We start from the raw sequence: 19,986 nt of genomic DNA on the forward strand, positions 1-19,986 counted from the left end.
TTAAACCTCCTGATAGGTGGTGTATTAAACAGCAGCTATCCAAACTGTTACGCCTGATATGCTACAGAGAGTGTGGAACGAGTTGGAGTATCGGGTTGATATTGCTCGAGTGTCTGGAGGGGGCCATATTGAACATCTCTAAACTTGTTTTTGAGTGAAAAAAAAAACTTTTTAAATACTCTTTGTAACGATGTATAACAGAAGGTTATATTATGTTTCTTTCATTAAATACATATTTTTAAAGTTGTGGTATTCTTTTTGAATCACCCTGTATATTATTTTTTACCAACGACTACTAATTATTTCAGTCGTTGCAGATACAGACTATGCAGCCAGTTCCCTACCGACTTCACTGCCAAACCTGCAATTTATGTTTCTATTTAGCATTGGCCACCTATCATTAGAACAACTGACGACGAGAATAATAACAGTTTCAAGTAACTTTGGCTTTAATCAATGTCTATCACCGTGCCGGTGTGGTCGAGCGGTTCTAGGCGCTACAGTCTGGAATCGCGCGACCGCTACGCTCGCAGGGTCGAATCCTGCCTCGGGCATGGATGTGTGTGATGTCCTTAGGTTAGTTAGGTTTAAGTAGATCTGAGTTCTAGGGGACTGATGACCTTAGAAGTTAAGTCCCATAGTGCTCAGAGCCATTTGAACCATTTAATGTCTATCTAAATATTGGTTGTGGTTGTTCAGATTGTGGACCTTGTCTATAAAACCGCAATAGCTTAATTTTTGTATGTATGGCGCCAGTGTAAACTCTACCAAGTGTCTCAGTCAATAAAGAAAAATTATATAGTTTTGGTGCGGCCTCGACTTGGGCTTAGACCTTCTACTCTAGCAGTCTATGTCCAATATCAGAGTTCCCACAATCACTGCCAGCCATGACCCTAAACCAAAGGTGATGGTTTCTCACACCATGACACCAGGGTAACACCGTTGTGCCTCTCCACAGAATTAGAAGAATGGGACCCCTTCTCAGATCCTGGGTGGAAACGTGAGGGCAGGCATACTCATCCTCAATGTTCTGATCGACCACGTCTGCTCAACAGTTGGTAGGATCGTCGCCATGTTGTGCTCCGAGCACGCCATAACCCAGTCATATCTACACCTGCCGTCCAGTAACTGTGCAACATTCTGTGTCATACAGCACCATTGGTCAGAGTCTAGGAGCAGCTAGACTGCCAATGAATGACGTCCCACTGTATTCAGCGATGAGTCGTGGTTCTGCTCTAAACCAGGAGGACTGTCGTTGGCCAGTATGGCGGCGACCTACGTTCCCATCCACTCCATCACAGGACCACTGACACATCTGACAATTCCCCAAATCTGGGTACTGCATGATTCGACCAGACAGTCAAATGGACATCCACAACGTAACACCTCTCAGACTCTGTCAGATGCTGATAACGATGTCTCACACTCAATATCTCTGTGACCTCCACAGTGATCGCTCACCTGACTTCTCATGCCCCCTGTCTACCCTCAGGCTTGGTGACAACACTAAACACGAACAACCTTAATGCCCCCTGGTGGCTGTTCCACCTGTCACAGAAAACTTGAACTCCAATTTTGGAAATTTGTGGTAAGGGTCTCGAGACCAAACGCCTGAGGTCATTGGTCCCTAGGCTTACACACTAATTAATGTAACTTAAACTAACTTATGGTAAGGGCAACACACACACCCATGCCCGGGGGAGGAATCGAACCTCCGACGGAGGGAGCCGCGCAAACCGTGACTAGACGCCTAAGAACTCGCGGTTACACCGCGCGGATGCACCTCTGATCATTTACATATCTGCCTATGGTGAGTACATTTAGAAAGATATATTAACATCAAACCATATCTTCCGGGTACCTCACTTTTTTTATCTGGCTGCGTATACCTTTCTGCTGTGCCTTGTTCTTTGATGTTGTGTATTTCTTAACCTTTCTTAAAATCTCGGACCCAGTCTGTTGTTAATTTCTCAGCCCAGAGTGACTTGAGGATCCATTTTGAGAGCCTGTTGTCATTCGTCCTGTACAAAGGTTCGAAAAATATTTTTCTAATTGTGTCTGTTTTTCTTGTACTTCCTCATCCCATATTAATTTCCAGTCTACATTGCTTATCACTGGAGCTACAATTATTTCTCACAGTGATTCTTATATTTCTGATTTGTCTAATTTACAATTCAGTTCCAGTTAAGCAGTCATTTGTGTAGAGCCATTGTGTTTTCAATACCGTGTTGCGATGCGTTGTGTATGGATTTATTGATACTAGTATCGACTGCTGTCGAAATTCGATCTGTTCAGTCAGTGGACCCAAACTGTGATCATTTATCTTACAATGATGCACTGCACGTGAAACTGTGTCTGAAGTTTTAGCCTCAAAAGTGACCCACAGCAAATGCTACGAGCATTCTTGAAATAATTCTTTTATTTCTCTTTAACTGTTCAATCAACTTAAGTGAGCCCTTGGTACAGTGCGCTGAAAAATAAATTTTGTGTTAACAGCGGTGAACTTGATTTTCTGTTATGACAACACAATGTGAATGCCGTTCTATCACGTTTAGTAAACTCACACGTGAAATGATTTGGATTACAAAATCTGCATTGTAAATTCATGAAACCGTAATTATAACTCTCAAAATTATTTGGAAATAAGTTCAATGCATATTTAAATTTACCTTTCAAAAAACAATATAGTTATCATTATCAAAGTCTGCATTATTCCTATTGCCTACACAAAAACTGTGTCTCTCTAGCTCTTCGTCTTTCAGTCCAATAGGTTAGTTTTCGTCTTTAGGGTATATCCTAAGACAAGTATAGCTTCTGTATAAGAGGGATATTTGTAGCTACTTAAAATGAAGAAACTGAAAATTAGGAACAATTCAGATTTTGTGGTTGTAGCGGCAAACAAACGCAAAGTTTAGCTCCATTTCCTCTTAGGCGATAGTAAGTGAAAAAACGACACTAACTAACGTTTTTTGCCCTCACGGCCTCGTTACTACGTTTTGTTTTCCACTGTGGGCAATACTAACGATGTAGCAGTTGTGGCATTTTAGCTGTCCAGTATGCGTATCTTACTGCAAATGAACATTTAAACATGAACGTCCCTAGAATGCGATTTCACGAAACGTTATTACATTCGCGTATTATTTCTACCTGAGCACCTGATCGGCACACAGAACAGAAATTGGTAGCATTTCAATTTTCGATGATCACGTATTGTAGATTTTAATGCAGGATAGAGACACACACATGATCTTTTCTTTGTGTTCGTCTGTGACAAAGTAGCTTTCGAAATATAGAAGTTGCATTGGCCTCCTTGTCTAATTGATATTAAAAATCGGTACTGCAATTTTCATGTTCACGTATTAATACGAGGGCAGTTCAATAAGTAATGCAACACATTTTTTTTCTGAAACAGGGGTTGTTTTATTCCGCATTGAAATACACCAGGTTATTCCCCAATCTTTTAGCTACACAACACTATTTTTCAACGTAATCTCCATTCAATGCTACGGCCTTACGCCACCTTGAAATGAGGGCTTGTATGCCTGCACGGTACCATTCCACTGGTCGATGTCGGAGCCAACGTCGTACTGCATCAATAACTTCATCATCCGCGTAGTGCGTCCCACGGATTGCGTCCTTCATTGGGCCAAACATATGGAAATGCGACGGTGCGAGATCGGGGCTGTAGGGTGCATGAGGAAGAACAGTCCACTGAAGTTTTGTGAGCTCCTCTTGGGTGCGAAGACTTGTGTGAGGTCTTGCGTTGTCATGAAGAAGGAGAAGTTCGTTCTGATTTTTGTGCCTACGAACACGCTGAAGTCGTTTCTTCAATTTCTGAAGAGTAGCACAATACACTTCAGAGTTGATCGTTTGACCATGGGGAAGGACATCGAACAGAATAACCCCTTCAGCGTCCCAGAAGACTGTAACCATGACTTTACTGGCTGAGGGTATGGCTTTAAACTTTTTCTTGGTAGGGGAGTGGGTGTGGCGCCACTCCATTGATTGCCGTTTTGTTTCAGGTTCGAAGTGATGAACCCATGTTTCATTGCCTGTAACAATCTTAGACAAGAAATGGTCACCCTCAGCCACATGACGAGCAAGCAATTCCGCACAAATGGTTCTCCTTTGCTCTTTATGGTGTTCGGTTAGACAACGAGGGACCCAGCGGGAACAAACCTTTGAATATCCCAACTGGTGAACAATTGTGACAGCACTACCAACAGAGATGTCAAGTTGAGCACTGAGTTGTTTGATGGTGATCCGTCAATCATCTCGAACGAGTGTGTTCGCACGCTCCGCCATTGCAAGAGTCACAGCTGTGCACGGCCGGCCCGCACGCGGGAGATCAGACAGTCTTGCTTGACCTTGCGGCGATGATGACACACGCTTTGCCCAACGACTCACTGTGCTTTTGTCCACTGCCAGATCACCGTAGACATTCTGCAAGCGCCTATGAATATCTGAGATGCCCTGGTTTTCCGCCAAAAGAAACTCGATCACTGCCCGTTGTTTGCAATGCACATCCGTTACAGACGCCATTTTAACAGCTCCGTACAGCGCTGCCACCTGTCGGAAGTCAATGTAACTATACGAGACGAAGCGGGAATGTTTGAAAATATTCCACAAGAAATTTCCGGTTTTTTAAACCAAAATTGGCCGAGAAAAAAAATGTGTTGCATTACTTATTGAACTGCCCTCGTATTAAGACTTTTTTATTGCAAACAATTTTTGTCATCGGTATGCTCCTTCCATTTTGTGTGTCCTATCAGTTACGGCAAATTTTTTTAAGCTATTTTCTTGAATACTCTCTCCTAGATACCTGAACTTTATTTTCATCAAAGAGTCAGGCTATTTCCGTGAAAATAACACCTTTCAAGTGCGCTATAACGTCATTAAAGTGGACATCGTTTCATTTTACAATAATTGTTTCAGTATTTAAACAGGTTAAAGAATTTAGTGTTGTAATCAAGCGGAGAAATGTTCCTTTGTTTCGATATCTTGAATCGCCGATGAAATTTAGATATCTACGTTTCGTGGGATACCCGATGTGTAAATTATCTCTCGTAACAGATTCAGGAAGCTAGAAATTCCTTTTACTTTTGATTTATTATTATACTCACTGGTAGTGGTCATATTTCAGTGCACGGAGATCACATGAAGTTTTCAATATATAATATACGAAGTACACGATGTACGACATTTTATTGATAAATATTAACTGGATCTCTGCAAATGGCTACAAGTAAACTTAGATAAAAGTCTACATGAAATTACTGAATATGTCGAACTTAAGCACATAAAATTCTATTGGTAACATAATATGAACTGCGTCTATTCAAATGGCTATAACTGCACTGAGATAAAACATAGTACATATAATTTCTAACTACATCAAACTTGAGCTCAGTTATAACAACCGTTACAGAAAAGTGATATCTACAACTGTTTTAGACGTACACGTTGATAAGACTTTGAATTTTATGTCTCATGCTACAACCTCCTTAAACGTCGATACTCTGGGACACTGAAGACAGGCGAACTGGGTATTTTTTGCTGATGACTACTTTTGGTATAGTCTTCTGGATATAGCTCTCACATAGCTGTGTTTGTTGACGCAGGCTCACAATGTATTAATAGAGTTGGTTGTCAGTATAATGTTATGGAACAGGCCATCCATTACGCAGCATAAGGAATAACGAAGTATGCAGCCATATATTTCTTCAGTTTTTATCAGCACTGAAAGATCACATGAACAGTTAAACAATTTTAACACAAATTAGAAGCATATTTTCTCGACAGATCATGGCAGGCATTTCTCAATATGTAATACAATGGAGATGGTTTTTCTAGAATACGAAATATGCAGCCACATATTTCTTCAATTTTTATCAGCACTGAAAGATCACATGAATTGTTAAACAATTTTGACACAAATTTGAAGCATATTTTCTCGACAGATCATGGCAGGCATTTCTCAATATGTAATACAATGGAGATGGTTTTTCTAGAATACGAAATATGCAGCCATATATTTCTTCAGCTTTTATCAGCACTGAAAGATCACATGAACAGTTAAACAATTTTGACACAAATTAGAAGCATATTTTCTCGACAGATCATGGCAGGCATTTCTCAATATGTAATACAATGGAGATGGTTTTTCTAGAATACGAAATATGCAGCCATATATTTCTTCAGTTTTTATCAGCACTGAAAGATCACATGAACAGTTAAACAATTTTGACACAAATTAGAAGCATATTTTCTCGACAGATCATGGCAGGCATTTCTCAATATGTAATACAATGGAGATGGTTTTTCTAGAATTCGAAATATACAATTAAACACAATGTAGCCACAGAAGTGCTTGAAAGATGTTTCACTCATATAGACTATAAAATACAGACTTTTCTACATCATGCAGAATTATTTGTATATTATTAATGAACAGCCGACAAACATAACTGAGTATCCTTGAACCAATTATCAGTGAATTGCCCTACTACAACTTGGATATGAAAATAAATTCATCACAGAAAACTCATGAGCCACTACATAACCTGCGAAGGTTTGGATGAGTTTTCCTTTCGATACACAACATCTAATCAGTGAGATCAACTTAAGGCTGTTTTCTTCAATTAGGTAACTTACTGACAAACTGAATGAAAGCGTTTAGGTCCTAAACCTTCAAAACAAGTGGATTGTTAGAGATCTGTGAAGCCAGGAAGTATGTAGAGATTTCTAATAATGCATCTAACTTCAACAGGAATGGTGGATTAATTTGTTTCTAATCATAAAACCTGCTCTCCCGTGAACCTAAAGCAGGTGTTACAGTACATCAGTACATTCACAATTTTCTACATAATATTATTCAATTTTTTCTTAAACTTTAATGATGCAAAATAATAAATTATATCGCGCGCACACACACACACACACACACACACATGGTGTCTCACCTAACTCTGCCACCTCAAACAATAGATATTCAAAAACTGTTTTCACCAGCATGAACGTACGGCAGGGGCTTAGGAAACCAAATACTATGCGAAATTTTAAAACACAAACTTGTGTATTTTTAAATGGACACCCCCTGTTATTTCGTATGCAATCAATAGCATGAAAAATCACAAAAATAATGGCACTCGGAAGTAGCCGAAAGGCACGCGTTAAACTCACGCAGGCTAGTAGACAGGTCTGAAACAGGATACGTAATGAATACTATAAAGAAAAGTACGTAGCTCTTGGAATACTTAACTTTAATCCATCCTTGTGGTACATCGCTCTTGATGAGACATACTTCATACGATAACTATCAATTGCTATGTAATGCTAATGGCGCCTTGGTAGGTCGTAGCCATTGACTTAGCTGAAGGCTATTCTAACTATCGGCTCTGCAAATGAGCGAGGCCTCGTCAGTGTGCATCGCTAGCTACGTCGTCCGTACAACTGGGCCGAGTGCTAGTAAGTCTCTCGAGACCTGCCGTGTGGTGGCGCTCGGTCTGCGATCACTGACAGTGGCGACACGCGGGTCCGACATGTACTAATGGACCGCGGCCGATTTAAAGCTACCACCTAGCAAGTGTGGTGTCTGGCGGTGACACCACATCAACAACGCACAAATTTTAAACTACGGAAACTTGGTGCCACGCGCTGCGATTCCTCATGGGATTGCCCTGTTGCCGGATGCTCTGGGCAACGCATGGCGATAAATGCTTTGCCTGCCGGAGATCGCGATGTATCCAAGGTGGTCCGCACGGTCGGTGGCAGCGCGGCAGCCTTCTGCTCTGGGGGCCTGGGGTCGAATCCGCCGGGTCCCGACACATCCATTGTAGTTTCATGATAAGACGTACCAGGAACAAACCCGTCAACAGCTGTTAGTTCGCATACAGAAAGTCTTTTACAAATTCTGTCGGCACTGAAAAGGGCCTTTTTCGTAGCTAGGACACTGTTTGCTTAAAGCAGGTGCTCGAACTGGCGACCGTCTGACGCGACACAACGTTGGTAACGTCGAACGGTGTTTTGCCGAACTCTTTCAAAGATTCCTGGCATTGCCCTGATGCGATCCATTAATTCCTCTTCGTTTCTAGGTGGCTTGCATCCAGGTGGGTGAACTAGAACCTTGAAGAGTCCCAACTAGAAAAGTCCAGCGGCGTGAGGTCTGGTGATCGCAGGGGCCGTGTCCTACGAGCACCTCTGCCAATTACCCGGCCGGCGACGAGTTCATTTAAATATCTGCCTACAGCACTACTCTTATGTTCGGGCGCCCCATCATGCTGCAACCATATGCGTAGCCGTATGTCCAGGGGAACATCTTCCAGAAGGCCAGGTAAAGTTTCTTGCAAAAAGTGAAGGTAATTTGCCCGGTAAGTTGAGGAGGTAGACGGACCGGCCCAATCAGATTGTCACCCACAATGCTTGCCTCAACGTTGAGCGAAAATCATTCCTGGTGTCCGTGGACGTACGTGACGTGAGGATTTTCCCCTGCCCAGTAATGAACGTTTCGAGTGTAGTAAAGGCCATCCCAATAGAAGGTGCACTCTCGCTAAACAACACAATGGCGGAATCTCCTGCAACACGTCACAGAAACCACCGGCAAAACCCTAGGCTGTGTTCATAGTCTGCCACAGAATTTAGGTCTTGGATAGGGTGGGGACTAAATGGACGCTGGCCGTCATTCCTCAAAACCTTCCAGACTAACCAATGAGTGACCCCCATGTCATCTCCACATCTCCAGCCGTTCGAGTACTTGTCGTAGTTGCTTCTTAGAAGCGTTAGAGAACATTCTCTTCAAATGTAGCATCCCGTCGTGTCTGAGGTCTTCCAGCATCACATGATATCCCTCTAACGGGCCTGTATCGCCAAGACGCCGGTGAATTACTGTAAACGTTTGAGGGTGTGGGTGGCGTCTTGCTGGGTTCCGTTCCTCATACAACCGTCGGCTAGTCCATAAGCAAAAACCATATCTCATTGTTCTTCAAATGAATACTGTGCCATCATACTTACTGCATGACTACATTGCAGGTGACGTGCGTATGCTCCAAAGCGAAGCTTATGTGTGCATTTCTCTGACCTGAGGTGGAGACGAACATCAAGACCTATTCGACACGTGGGCGTATCACGTTGGCGCAGTGACGCGGCGAGGGACGTTTGTTTGTGTGAACTGACAACCATAGCGCGGCCCGTCAACCGACGAACGGCAGCAGGGCAATCCCATGGCCAATCGGAGCCCTTAGCGCCAAGTGTTTCCATAGTTTCAAAAGGGTGGGTGCGTTGTCGACCTAGACAACATTAGTCAGCTATCCAAGGTTAAAATTTCGTGACACAATTTTTCTCCGCCATATATATATATATATATATATATATATATATATATATATATGGCGGAGAAAAAAAATATATATATTCCTGGAAATGGAAAAAAGAACACATTGACACCGGTGTGTCAGACCCACCATACTTGCTCCGGACACTGCGAGAGGGCTGTACAAGCAATGATCACACGCACGGCACAGCGGACACACCAGGAACCGCGGTGTTGGCCGTCGAATGGCGCTAGCTGCGCAGCATTTGTGCACCGCCGCCGTCAGTGTCAGCCAGTTTGCCGTGGCATACGGAACTCCATCGCAGTCTTTAACACTGGTAGCATGCCGCGACAGCGTGGACGTGAACCGTATGTGCAGTTGACGGACTTTGAGCGAGGGCGTATAGTGGGCATGCGGGAGGCCGGGTGGACGTACCGCCGAATTGCTCAACACGTGGGGCGTGAGGTCTCCACAGTACATCGATGTTGTCGCCAGTGGTCGGCGGAAGGTGCACGTGCCCGTCGACCTGGGACCGGACCGCAGCGACGCACGGATGCACGCCAAGACCGTAGGATCCTACGCAGTGCCGTAGGGGACCGCACCGCCACTTCCCAGCAAATTAGGGACACTGTTGCTCCTGGGGTATCGGCGAGGACCATTCGCAACCGTCTCCATGAAGCTGGGCTACGGTCCCGCACACCGTTAGGCCGCCTTCCGCTCACGCCCCAACATCGTGCAGCCCGCCTCCAGTGGTGTCGCGACAGGCGTGAATGGAGGGACGAATGGAGACGTGTCGTCTTCAGCGATGAGAGTCGCTTCTGCCTTGGTGCCAATGATGGTCGTATGCGTGTTTGGCGCCGTGCAGGTGAGCGCCACAATCAGGACTGCATACGACCGAGGCACACAGGGCCAACACCCGGCATCATGGTGTGGGGAGCGATCTCCTACACTGGCCGTACACCACTGGTGATCGTCGAGGGGACACTGAATAGTGCACGGTACATCCAAACCGTCATCGAACCCATCGTTCTACCATTCCTAGACCGGCAAGGGAACTTGCTGTTCCAACAGGACAATGCACGTCCGCATGTATCCCGTGCCACCCAACGTGCTCTAGAAGGTGTAAGTCAACTACCCTGGCCAGCAAGATCTCCGGATCTGTCCCCCATTGAGCATGTTTGGGACTGGATGAAGCGTCGTCTCACGCGGTCTGCACGTCCAGCACGAACGCTGGTCCAACTGAGGCGCCAGGTGGAAATGGCATGGCAAGCCGTTCCACAGGACTACATCCAGCATCTCTACGATCGTCTCCATGGGAGAATAGCAGCCTGCATTGCTGCGAAAGGTGGATATACACTGTACTAGTGCCGACATTGTGCATGCTCTGTTGCCTGTGTCTATGTGCCTGTGGTTCTGTCAGTGTGATCATGTGATGTATCTGACCCCAGGAATGTGTCAATAAAGTTTCCCCTTCCTGGGACAATGAATTCACGGTGTTCTTATTTCAATTTCCAATATATATATATATATATATATATATATATATATATATATATATATATATAAAGAAAACCAAAGTAATTAGGAAGAAAATAAGACGAAAGGAAGTAATGAAACAAAACCAAAATATGTAAATGTATTATGTTACTTCTTGTGAACGAGGGACGTTCAATAGGTAACGCAACACATTTCTTTTTCTCGGCCAATTTCGGGAGAAAAAAATGCGAACATACCCGCGTCAGCCCCTATAGTTTCATAAAGTTCCAGTTGATGGTGGCGCTATACGTAGCCTCCAAAATGGCGTCTGTAACGAAGGTGCGTTCCAGGCAGAGACCTGTAATTGAGTTTCTTTTGGCGGAACACTTGAACATCGCAGATATCCGTGGGTGCTTGCGAAATGTCTACTGACACCTGGCAGTGAACAGAAGCACGTTGAGTCGTTGGGCGAGGTGTCTGTCATCATCCCACCGAGGTCGCGCAAACCTCTCCGATCTCCCGTGTGCCGACCGGCTGGACACAGCTGTGACTCCTGCAGTGGTGGAAAGTGCGGACATTCTCATTCGACATGACGGACGGATTACAAACACCTCGCTGCACAACTGGACATCTCTGCTGGTAGTGTTGATACACTCGTCCACCAGTTGGGGTAATCGAAGGTGTGCGCTCACTGGGTTCAAACTTCTCCCTCTTCATGACAACGCAGAGCCTCATAAGTCTGCGCACCTGAGAGGAGCTCACAAAATTTCATTGGATTGTTCCTCCTCATCCACCCTAAAGCTTGGATCGCACACCTTCCGACTTTCATCTGTTTAGCCCAACGAAGGATGGATTCTGCGGGAAGCAGTACGTGGATGATGGGGACGTTATTCATATAGCAAGACATTGGGTCCGATGTCGACCAGTCGAGTGCTACCATGCGGTCATAAAGGTCCCTCCAGTAAGGTAACGTAAGCCGTCGCATTGGACGGATACGTTGAAAAATAGGGTTTTGTAGCCAGAAGATTCGGGAATAATATGTATTGGAATCCTGAATAAAACCAACCTGCTTTCAGAAAAAAATGTGTTGGTTGCACTACTTATTGAACCCCCCCCCCCCCCGTAAATAATGAAACAAAAACAAAAGATATAAACGTATTATGTTACTTCTTATGTAAATTTAGCTATCTAACTGCTGTTTGCGGATAACTTAGTATATCTTCGAATTTTTCCTGCGCTGAGTGGAAAAAAAACTCTACACTTTGGGTATACGAGGTGTGGCTAGAAAAAAACCGGACTAGTACTGGTGAAACAGTAAAACGAATGCAATAAGGCTGAAAGTCGCGTGGCCTGTCACGTGACTCTCGCTCCGCCTACTGCTCGAGTTTCATCTGCCACCTGCACTCAGTCTGCCCGTGGCGTCTGTTTTAAGTAGTTGACGTTTTGTCTGTGCGTCGGAAAATGTTGAGTGTACAGAAAGAACAGCGTGTTAACATCAAATTTTGTTTCAAACTAGGAAAATCTGCAAGTGAAACGTTTGTAATGTTACAAAAAGTGTACGGCGATGATTGTTTATCGCGAACACAAGTGTTTGAGTGGTTTAAACGATTTAAAGATGGCCGCGAAGACACCAGTGATGACACTCGCACTGGCAGACCATTGTCAGCAAAAACTGATGCAAACATTGAAAAAATCCGTAAACTTGTTCGACACTTTCCTTGTCAACTCCTGTTAACTCAGACACTGCTCTGATTGTTAAACGGCGATCTTGTCGAACGCACATTGGAAGCGTGTATTCGTCATCGCCATACTGGCGTATCACCCGGCGGGATGGTATGGGGTGCCATTGGTTACACTTTTCGGTCACCTCTTGTTCGCATTGACTGCACTTTGAACAGTGGACGTTACATTTCAGATGTGTTACGACTGCCCTTCATTCGATCCCTCCGAAACCCTACATTTCAGCAGGATAATGCACGACCGCATGTTGCAGGTCCTGTACGGGCCTTTCTGGATACAGAAATAGTTCGACTGCTTCTCTGGCCAGCACGTTCTCCAGATCTATCTCCAACTGAAAACGTGTGGTCAATGGTGACCAAGCAACAGGCTCGTCACAATACGCCAGTCACTACTGTTGATGAACTGTGGTATCGTGTTGAAGCTGCATGGGCAGCTGTACGTGTACACGTCATCCAAGCTCTGTTTTACTCAATGCCCAGGCGTATCAAGGCCGCTATAACGGCCAGAGGTGGTTGTTCTGGGTACTGATTTCTCAGGAGCTATGCACCTAAATTGCGTGAAAATGCAATCACATGTCAGTTCTAGTATGCAATCACATGTCAGTTCTAGTATAATATATTTGTCTAGTGATTACGCGTTTATCATGTGCATTTCTTCTTGGTGTAGCAATTTTAATGGCCAGTAGTGTAGTATTTCGGAGTAGTTTTAAAATTTGTTGCATCACATTTGCTATTTGATAGAGATATGTGTTTCCGTTGAAATGATTTTTTTTATTTTAGAGGGGAGTGTTAGTATGTGAATTTGTTATAGAGCCTATTGTGCATGCTTAAGACTTTGATGTATTTCTTGGTGGCTGAAAGGTTATGCTAAATAACATCAATTATAGACGTAAGGATGGAGCATCCTTCAAGACACTGATTGGATTAACGGCCCTTTGCCGGATCTGTGCTGGTAAGGCATTGCATTAGAAGTATGTTTCCTGGATTGTAATTTGTGCACTTCGTTTTATAGGGTTCGAGTAAGCTTTGGTCTCTGAGATATATCGGCGAGTGGCGTTGCAAATTTTTCTCCTTTTAAACTCCTTATTATGTTAAAACGAGTGAAGGCATTACTAGAAGCGTAGTCGACTGAATAATTTTCTGGCTTCTTGATATTAGCTTCTAAAGGCGCCTTTTGGAGAGTAACTTTAGAAGAGGCTTGAATTATCTTGGCTTAATTTATTCGTGCTTATTCCGTGGTATTCTGGTTGTGTTCCTGAAGTTGGGGCCCTCGCGTGATTGTAGCGTGCTTGCCGCGATCGGGAGGCCTGTTGGTGTGACACCCGCGGTGTTTGTGGTATCGGCCGGTATCTGGGGGCGGCGCAGGTTTGGTTCAAATGGCTGGTTCAAATGGATCTGAGCACTATGGGACTCAACTGCTGAGGTCATAAGTCCCCTAGAACTTAGAACTACTTAAACCTAACCAACCTAAAGACAACACACACAGCCATGCCCGAGGCAGGATTCGAACCTGCGACCGTAGCGGTCGCGCGGTTCCAGACTGTAGCGCCAGAACCGCTCGGCCGGGCGCAGGTTTGTTCATGTCGGTTGTCTACAGATTAAACTGGGTTTTATCAGCCTTTCTCTTTCCCGCACAAAACTTATCGTTTTAGCGCCTGCCTGTATATGTAGACGTCATGTCTTGAGGCTGTTGTGAGCTTTAAATTCAGTCAGTTACACTTATTTCACTCTGACTGCTAGCGAGGCTCATTGTATGACTCCCCTACCACAGCGTCTTGCATATAAAAGTGTCCCTTAACCTCAAGGTTATTTTTGAAGTCCCGATTTTTTTTAGAAATTAATGTGTTAATATAACGTCACCTTGCGCCATGCAAATATTCTTTCATTTTTGAAGAAAATTTGTCTATTGATCCAGCTGACCAGATTTAGATCGTTTGTTTAGGGGGTAGGACATCAAAAGGCCGACTTGTAGCAGGAGAGGCACCACAGGACATTTTAATTTCACTGTCTATACTTTTACGAATAAATTCATAAAACTTTGTCATAACGACCAGGAAGGATTCAGGATTTACACTCACATCATTTTTTTTACATGTGAAATTTCATCATTTTTTGTCTTACTATTGGCTGCATTTGTTGCTATGTGTACACTTTTCTTCATAAGTAAGAGAGATTCTTCGATGAATTTTGCAGAGTATACAAACCATACTTGCAGGTGTGTGAATCTCTAGAATTCATTTAATTTATGAGAAAATGAATGAGCTGTTACATTTCAAACTTCATGTTTAGAGAGAACTCAAATTTTATAGTTAATTATCTCAATTTGTACCACAGTTTTTAATAAATTTGGAAAATTCTAGAGTTCCGTACACCTGTAGGTATCGTTTGTATGCTGTGCAAAATTCAGCGAAGAATCTCTCCTACTTATGAAGAAATGTGTACCTACATCAACAAATGCAGCCAACTGAAAGTGAAAAACTGATGAAATTCACATATAAAAATTTTATTTTGTTATGTTTAGAACTTCCACTGCTGTGAGTATTAATCCTGAATCCTTCCTGCTCATGCTGACAAACTTTTATGAATTTATTTGTAAAAGTACAGACAGTGTAAATTAAAATGTCCTGTGGAGCCTCTACTGCTACAAGTCAGCCCGTTTGACATCCTACCCCCTTAAAGCTATTTATGTCTATCTACGTAAATGACAAGATTGTCTGTTGATGGCTTGGAGAATATGTTTTACAGAAATCTTTTTGTTCAGCTGTCATTAAATATCACCTGTAAGGTTACAGTTTTAAGGGATGAGATAGTTTGATTCTTTTTTTCAAATTATAAAAGAAACTTGAAATTCCATTATGGTGTCATTATGGTAGACGTAGAGAAAGCTTTTGACAATGTTGACTGGAATATTCTTCCAAATTCTGAAGGTGGTGAAAGGCTGTTTACAATTTGTGCAGAAACCAGATGTCAGTTAGAGTCAAGGGGCATGAAGAGGAAGCAGTGGCTGAAAATGGATTGAGACAGGGTTGTAAACTATCTTCAATGTTATTCAATCTGTATACAGAGCAAGCAAGAAAGGAAACAAAAGAAAAATTTGGAGTAGGAGTTAAAATACATGGAGAAGAAATAAAAACTGAGGTTTCTGACGACATTGTAATTCTGTCAGAGACAAAAGGACCTGGAAGAACAGTTGAACGGAATGGGCGGTATCTCGAAAGGCGGATGTAAGATTAACACCAACAAACGCAAAACGAGGACAATGGAATGTAGTCGAATTAAATCAGGTGATGCTGAGGGAATTACGAGGGCATTTCGAAAAGTAAAGATACAATGGCTCGCAGTCGTTAAATAGAACGTTTATTTAGAAAACGTCAGTTACATCTTATTAACTGGATTATTTGTTATTTTTCGACATAATCACCTCCGTTATCCAAACATTTGTTAAGTAGGTGCACAAGCTTTTGTATCCCACAGTCATAGAAGGTTGTCACCTGTTGTCGGAACCACATTTCAACTTCATCTTTGATCTCTTCATCGTCGCGGAATGATTTTCCACCAAGATGTGACTTCAGGTAACGGAGGACATGGAAGTGGGCGAAAGGTCCGGGCTGTATGGCGGATGGTCCAATACGTCCCATTTGAATTGATTGAGTAATGCTTTGGTTATGAGCGCTGCGTGAGGCCGAGCGTTGTCGTGAAACAAGCGGACTCCACTTGTCAGCTTTCCTCTGCGTTTGTTTTGAATTGCCCTTCGAAGACGTTTCAAAGTGTGGCAATATGCAGCAGCATTCATTGTCGCTCCAGGAGGGATAAATTACAACAGAAGAATGCCTTGTTTGTCCCAAAAAACAGAAGCCATGATTTTCTTCGCTGAAATCGACGTTTTGCATTTCTTGGCTTTTGGTGAATTCGAATGGCGCCATTGCATTGATTGTTGCTTGGATTCAGGTGTATGGTGATAAACCCACGTCTCGTCACCTCTCACAATGTGATCAAGGAACTCATCACCTGCTTCAGCATAGCGTGTGAGGAAGTCGAGTGCAAAGCTCATCCTTTTCTTTTTGTGTTCTTCCGTTAATACTTTTGGAACCCAGCGCGCACACAATTTCCTGTATCCTAACTTGACAGTCACAACGTCATAAAGAGTTGTCATTGACACGTCCGGTATGATCTTATGCAACTTTAATGTGAAACGTCTATTCGCACGAATTGCTTCCACTGTTCTCCGAAGAAAGGCATCAAAGATCACAGATGGCTGACCTGTTCTTTGTCCGTCATGAACATTGGTCCTACCTTCAGAGAAATGACGACACCATTTCGTTACATTTTGTCGATTCATAATGTTCCCATAAACAGAAACAATTTCTTTGTGAATATCCGCTAGTCGCTGACCTTTTGCATGAAGAAAACATATGATGGAGCACACTTCGCATTTGGCGGGATTCTGAATCGGGGCAGCCATTTTAAACACGACCTACTCCAACCAGAAGCAACGTTCAACTGCCGAACGACCGCGAGGAGAAAGCTAACGGTTCAAGGTTAACACCAGTGTTGCCAACTTGCTCGCCAAAACTCTTCTGTTCCTCTGGCATACGGTGTATCTTTACTTTCCGAAATACCCTCGTAGATTAGGAAATGAGACACTTAAAGTAGTAGATGATTCAAATGGTTCAAATGGCTCTGAGCACTATGGGACTTAACATCTGAGGTCATCAGTCCCCCAGAACTTAGAACTACTTAAACCTAACTAACCTAAGGACATCACACACATCCACGCACGAGGCAGGATTCGAACCTGCGACCGTAGCAGTCGCGCGGTTCCGGACTGAGCGCCTAGAACCGCTCGGCTACCGCAGCCGGCAAAGTAGTAGATGAGTCTTGCTATTTCGGCAGCAAAATAACTGATGATGATCGAAGTAGAGAGGACATAAAATGTACACTGATAACGGCAAGGACAGTGTTACTGAAGAAGAGAAATTTGTTAACATCGAGTATAGATTTAAGTGTCAGGAAGTCGTTTCTGGAAGAATTTGTATGGAGTGTAGTCATGTATGGAAGTGAAACATGGACATGGACGATAAATAGTTTAGACAAGAAGAGAATAGAAGCTTTCGAAATGTGGTGCTACAGAGGAATGCTGAAGATTAGATGGGTAGATCACATAACTAATGAGGAGGTATTGAATAGAATTGGGGAGAAGAGGAGTTTGTGGCTCAACTTGACAAAAAGAAGGGACCGGTTGGTAGGACATGTTCTGAGGCATCAAGGGATCACAAATTTAGCATTGGAGTTCAGCGTGGAGGGTAAAAATCGCAGAGGCAGACCAAGAGATGAATACACTAAGCAGATTCAGAAGGCTGTAGGATACAGTAAGTACTGGGAGATGAAGAAGCTTGCACAGGATAGGGTAGTATGGAGAGCTGCATCAAACTAGTTTCTGGATTGAAGACCACAATAACAACATATGGTGCCACTGATCTTAATTACTGATTAATTTTAAGTGGAAAGTTCCAGAGCATATTTAAATTGGCACGTATTCTTCATGTCCTTTGTTAAAGTGATATGTTTATCAATAATAGATATGAATTTATAAGTGACAAAGGCTTTTTTCCCATCCCGCCCTGTGTTCACAAGAATAGCTTACTTTGCCTGGCAGGCGACACTGTGAAACTATATTTAACGCGTTGTGGAAAGTGAAAGGAACAGGGGATGGAGCTTGGGCCTTGTGGTGGTGGCAGCCGGGGACGCGCTTTACCTGCGGCGACTACCTGAAAGACGCAGGGCCGGGCCTGTGCGCCCACGGCGTTGCGCGCCCAGCACAGCAGCGTGCCGTAGTCGAGCTCGGAGCGCACCGTGTAGCGCAGCAGGGACGCGCTGCCGTTGCTGGAGAAGCGCGCCGCTGCCACCTCGACCGTCTCGCCGGAGCTGTTGAACTGCCAGTGGAAGGCGAGCGCCGGCGGGTCGCACGACACGCGGCACCACACCTCCAGCGTCTCCTGCCGCGTCGCGCCCACCACCGACTCGCCCTCCTCCTCGCAGTACGGCGCGTCTGCAACACCGCCACACCGACTCCGTGTACTCTAGAAACACCGTAGGCAAACTGTGCATTTCCAGCAAGATGTCAGGCATATATATCTGCATCTACACCTTTTACCCAGATCTAATTTAAATCTACATCTGCATCTAAATCTACATGTACATTTGCACCTACATCTATGTTTGCACCTACATCTACATTTTCACCTACATCTACATTTTCACCTACATCTACATGTGCACCTACATCTACATTTGCACCTACATCTACATTAGCACCTACATTTGCATCTGCATCTACATCTACATCTGCATCTAAATCTACATCAACATATGCACCTACATCTACATATGCACCTATGTCTACATTTGCACGTACATCTACATTTGCATCTGCATCTACTTTTGCATCTGTATCTAGATCTACATTTGCATCTGCAACTAAATCTACATCTACATTTGCATCTAAATCTACATCTACATTTGCATGTCCATCTACATTTGCACCTACATCTAAATTTGCACCTACATCTACATTTGCACCTACATCTACATTTGCACCTACATCTACATTTGCATCTACATCTACATCAGCATTTTCATCCATGTCTACATCTACAGTTAAATGTCTACTGACATCAGCACCTATATCTGATCTACACCTCCAAGAACATCTACATCTGCATTGGCATCTATGTCTCCCTCTGCATCAGCTTATGCATCTGAACCAGCACCTACATCCAGATGTACGCATACACTGACGAGCCAAAGAATCTGGTACACCTGCCTAATATCATGTAGGGCTCCTGCAAACACGCAGAAGTGCCGCAACACGACGTGGCATGGACTCGACTAATGTCTGAAGTAGTGCTGGAGGGAATTGACACCATGAAACATGCACGGCTGTCGATAAATCTGTGAGAGTACGAGGGTGTGGAGATATCTTCTGAACAGCCCGCTGCAAGGCATCCCAGATATGCTGAATAAAGTTCACGTCTTGGTATTTTTGTGGCCAGAGGAAGCGTTTAAACTTAGAAGAGTGTTCCTGGAGCCACTCTGTAGCAATTCTGGACTTATGGGCTGTGCACTGCCCTGCTGGAATTTTCCAAGTCCGTCGTAATGGCAGTGAATCGATCCAGGTGATCAGGCAGGATGCTTACGTACGTGTCACCTGTCAGAGTCGAATCATGGATCCCATATCACTCCAATTGCACACGCCTGACACCAATACAGAGCCTACACAAGCTTGAACAGTGCCCTGCTGACATGCAGGTTCCATGGATTCATAGGGTTGTTTCCATGCCCGTACATGTCCATACCCTCGATACAAATTGATACGGGACTCGTCCGACCAGACAACATGTTTTCAGTCATCAACAGTCCAATGTCGATGTTGACGGGCACAGGCGAGGCGTAAGACTTTGCGT

At 43.8% G+C, this 19,986-nt stretch overlaps 1 protein-coding gene across 1 annotated transcript in view; it reads right to left on the bottom strand.

Annotated features, from left to right (window-relative positions):
- Positions 1–19,986, bottom strand: part of LOC126203939 (nephrin-like) — a 183,151-nt gene that overhangs the window by 57,507 nt on the left and 105,658 nt on the right. Inside the window, exon 9 of the mRNA XM_049938675.1 lies at positions 18,279–18,572. Coding sequence (XP_049794632.1) covers positions 18,279–18,572 — 294 coding nt within the window. The remainder of the gene's footprint in view (positions 1–18,278; positions 18,573–19,986) is intronic.

The sequence above is a fragment of the Schistocerca nitens genome, chromosome 1, assembly GCF_023898315.1.
Source record: "Schistocerca nitens isolate TAMUIC-IGC-003100 chromosome 1, iqSchNite1.1, whole genome shotgun sequence".
In the NCBI taxonomy this organism is placed as follows: Eukaryota; Metazoa; Arthropoda; class Insecta; order Orthoptera; family Acrididae; genus Schistocerca; species Schistocerca nitens.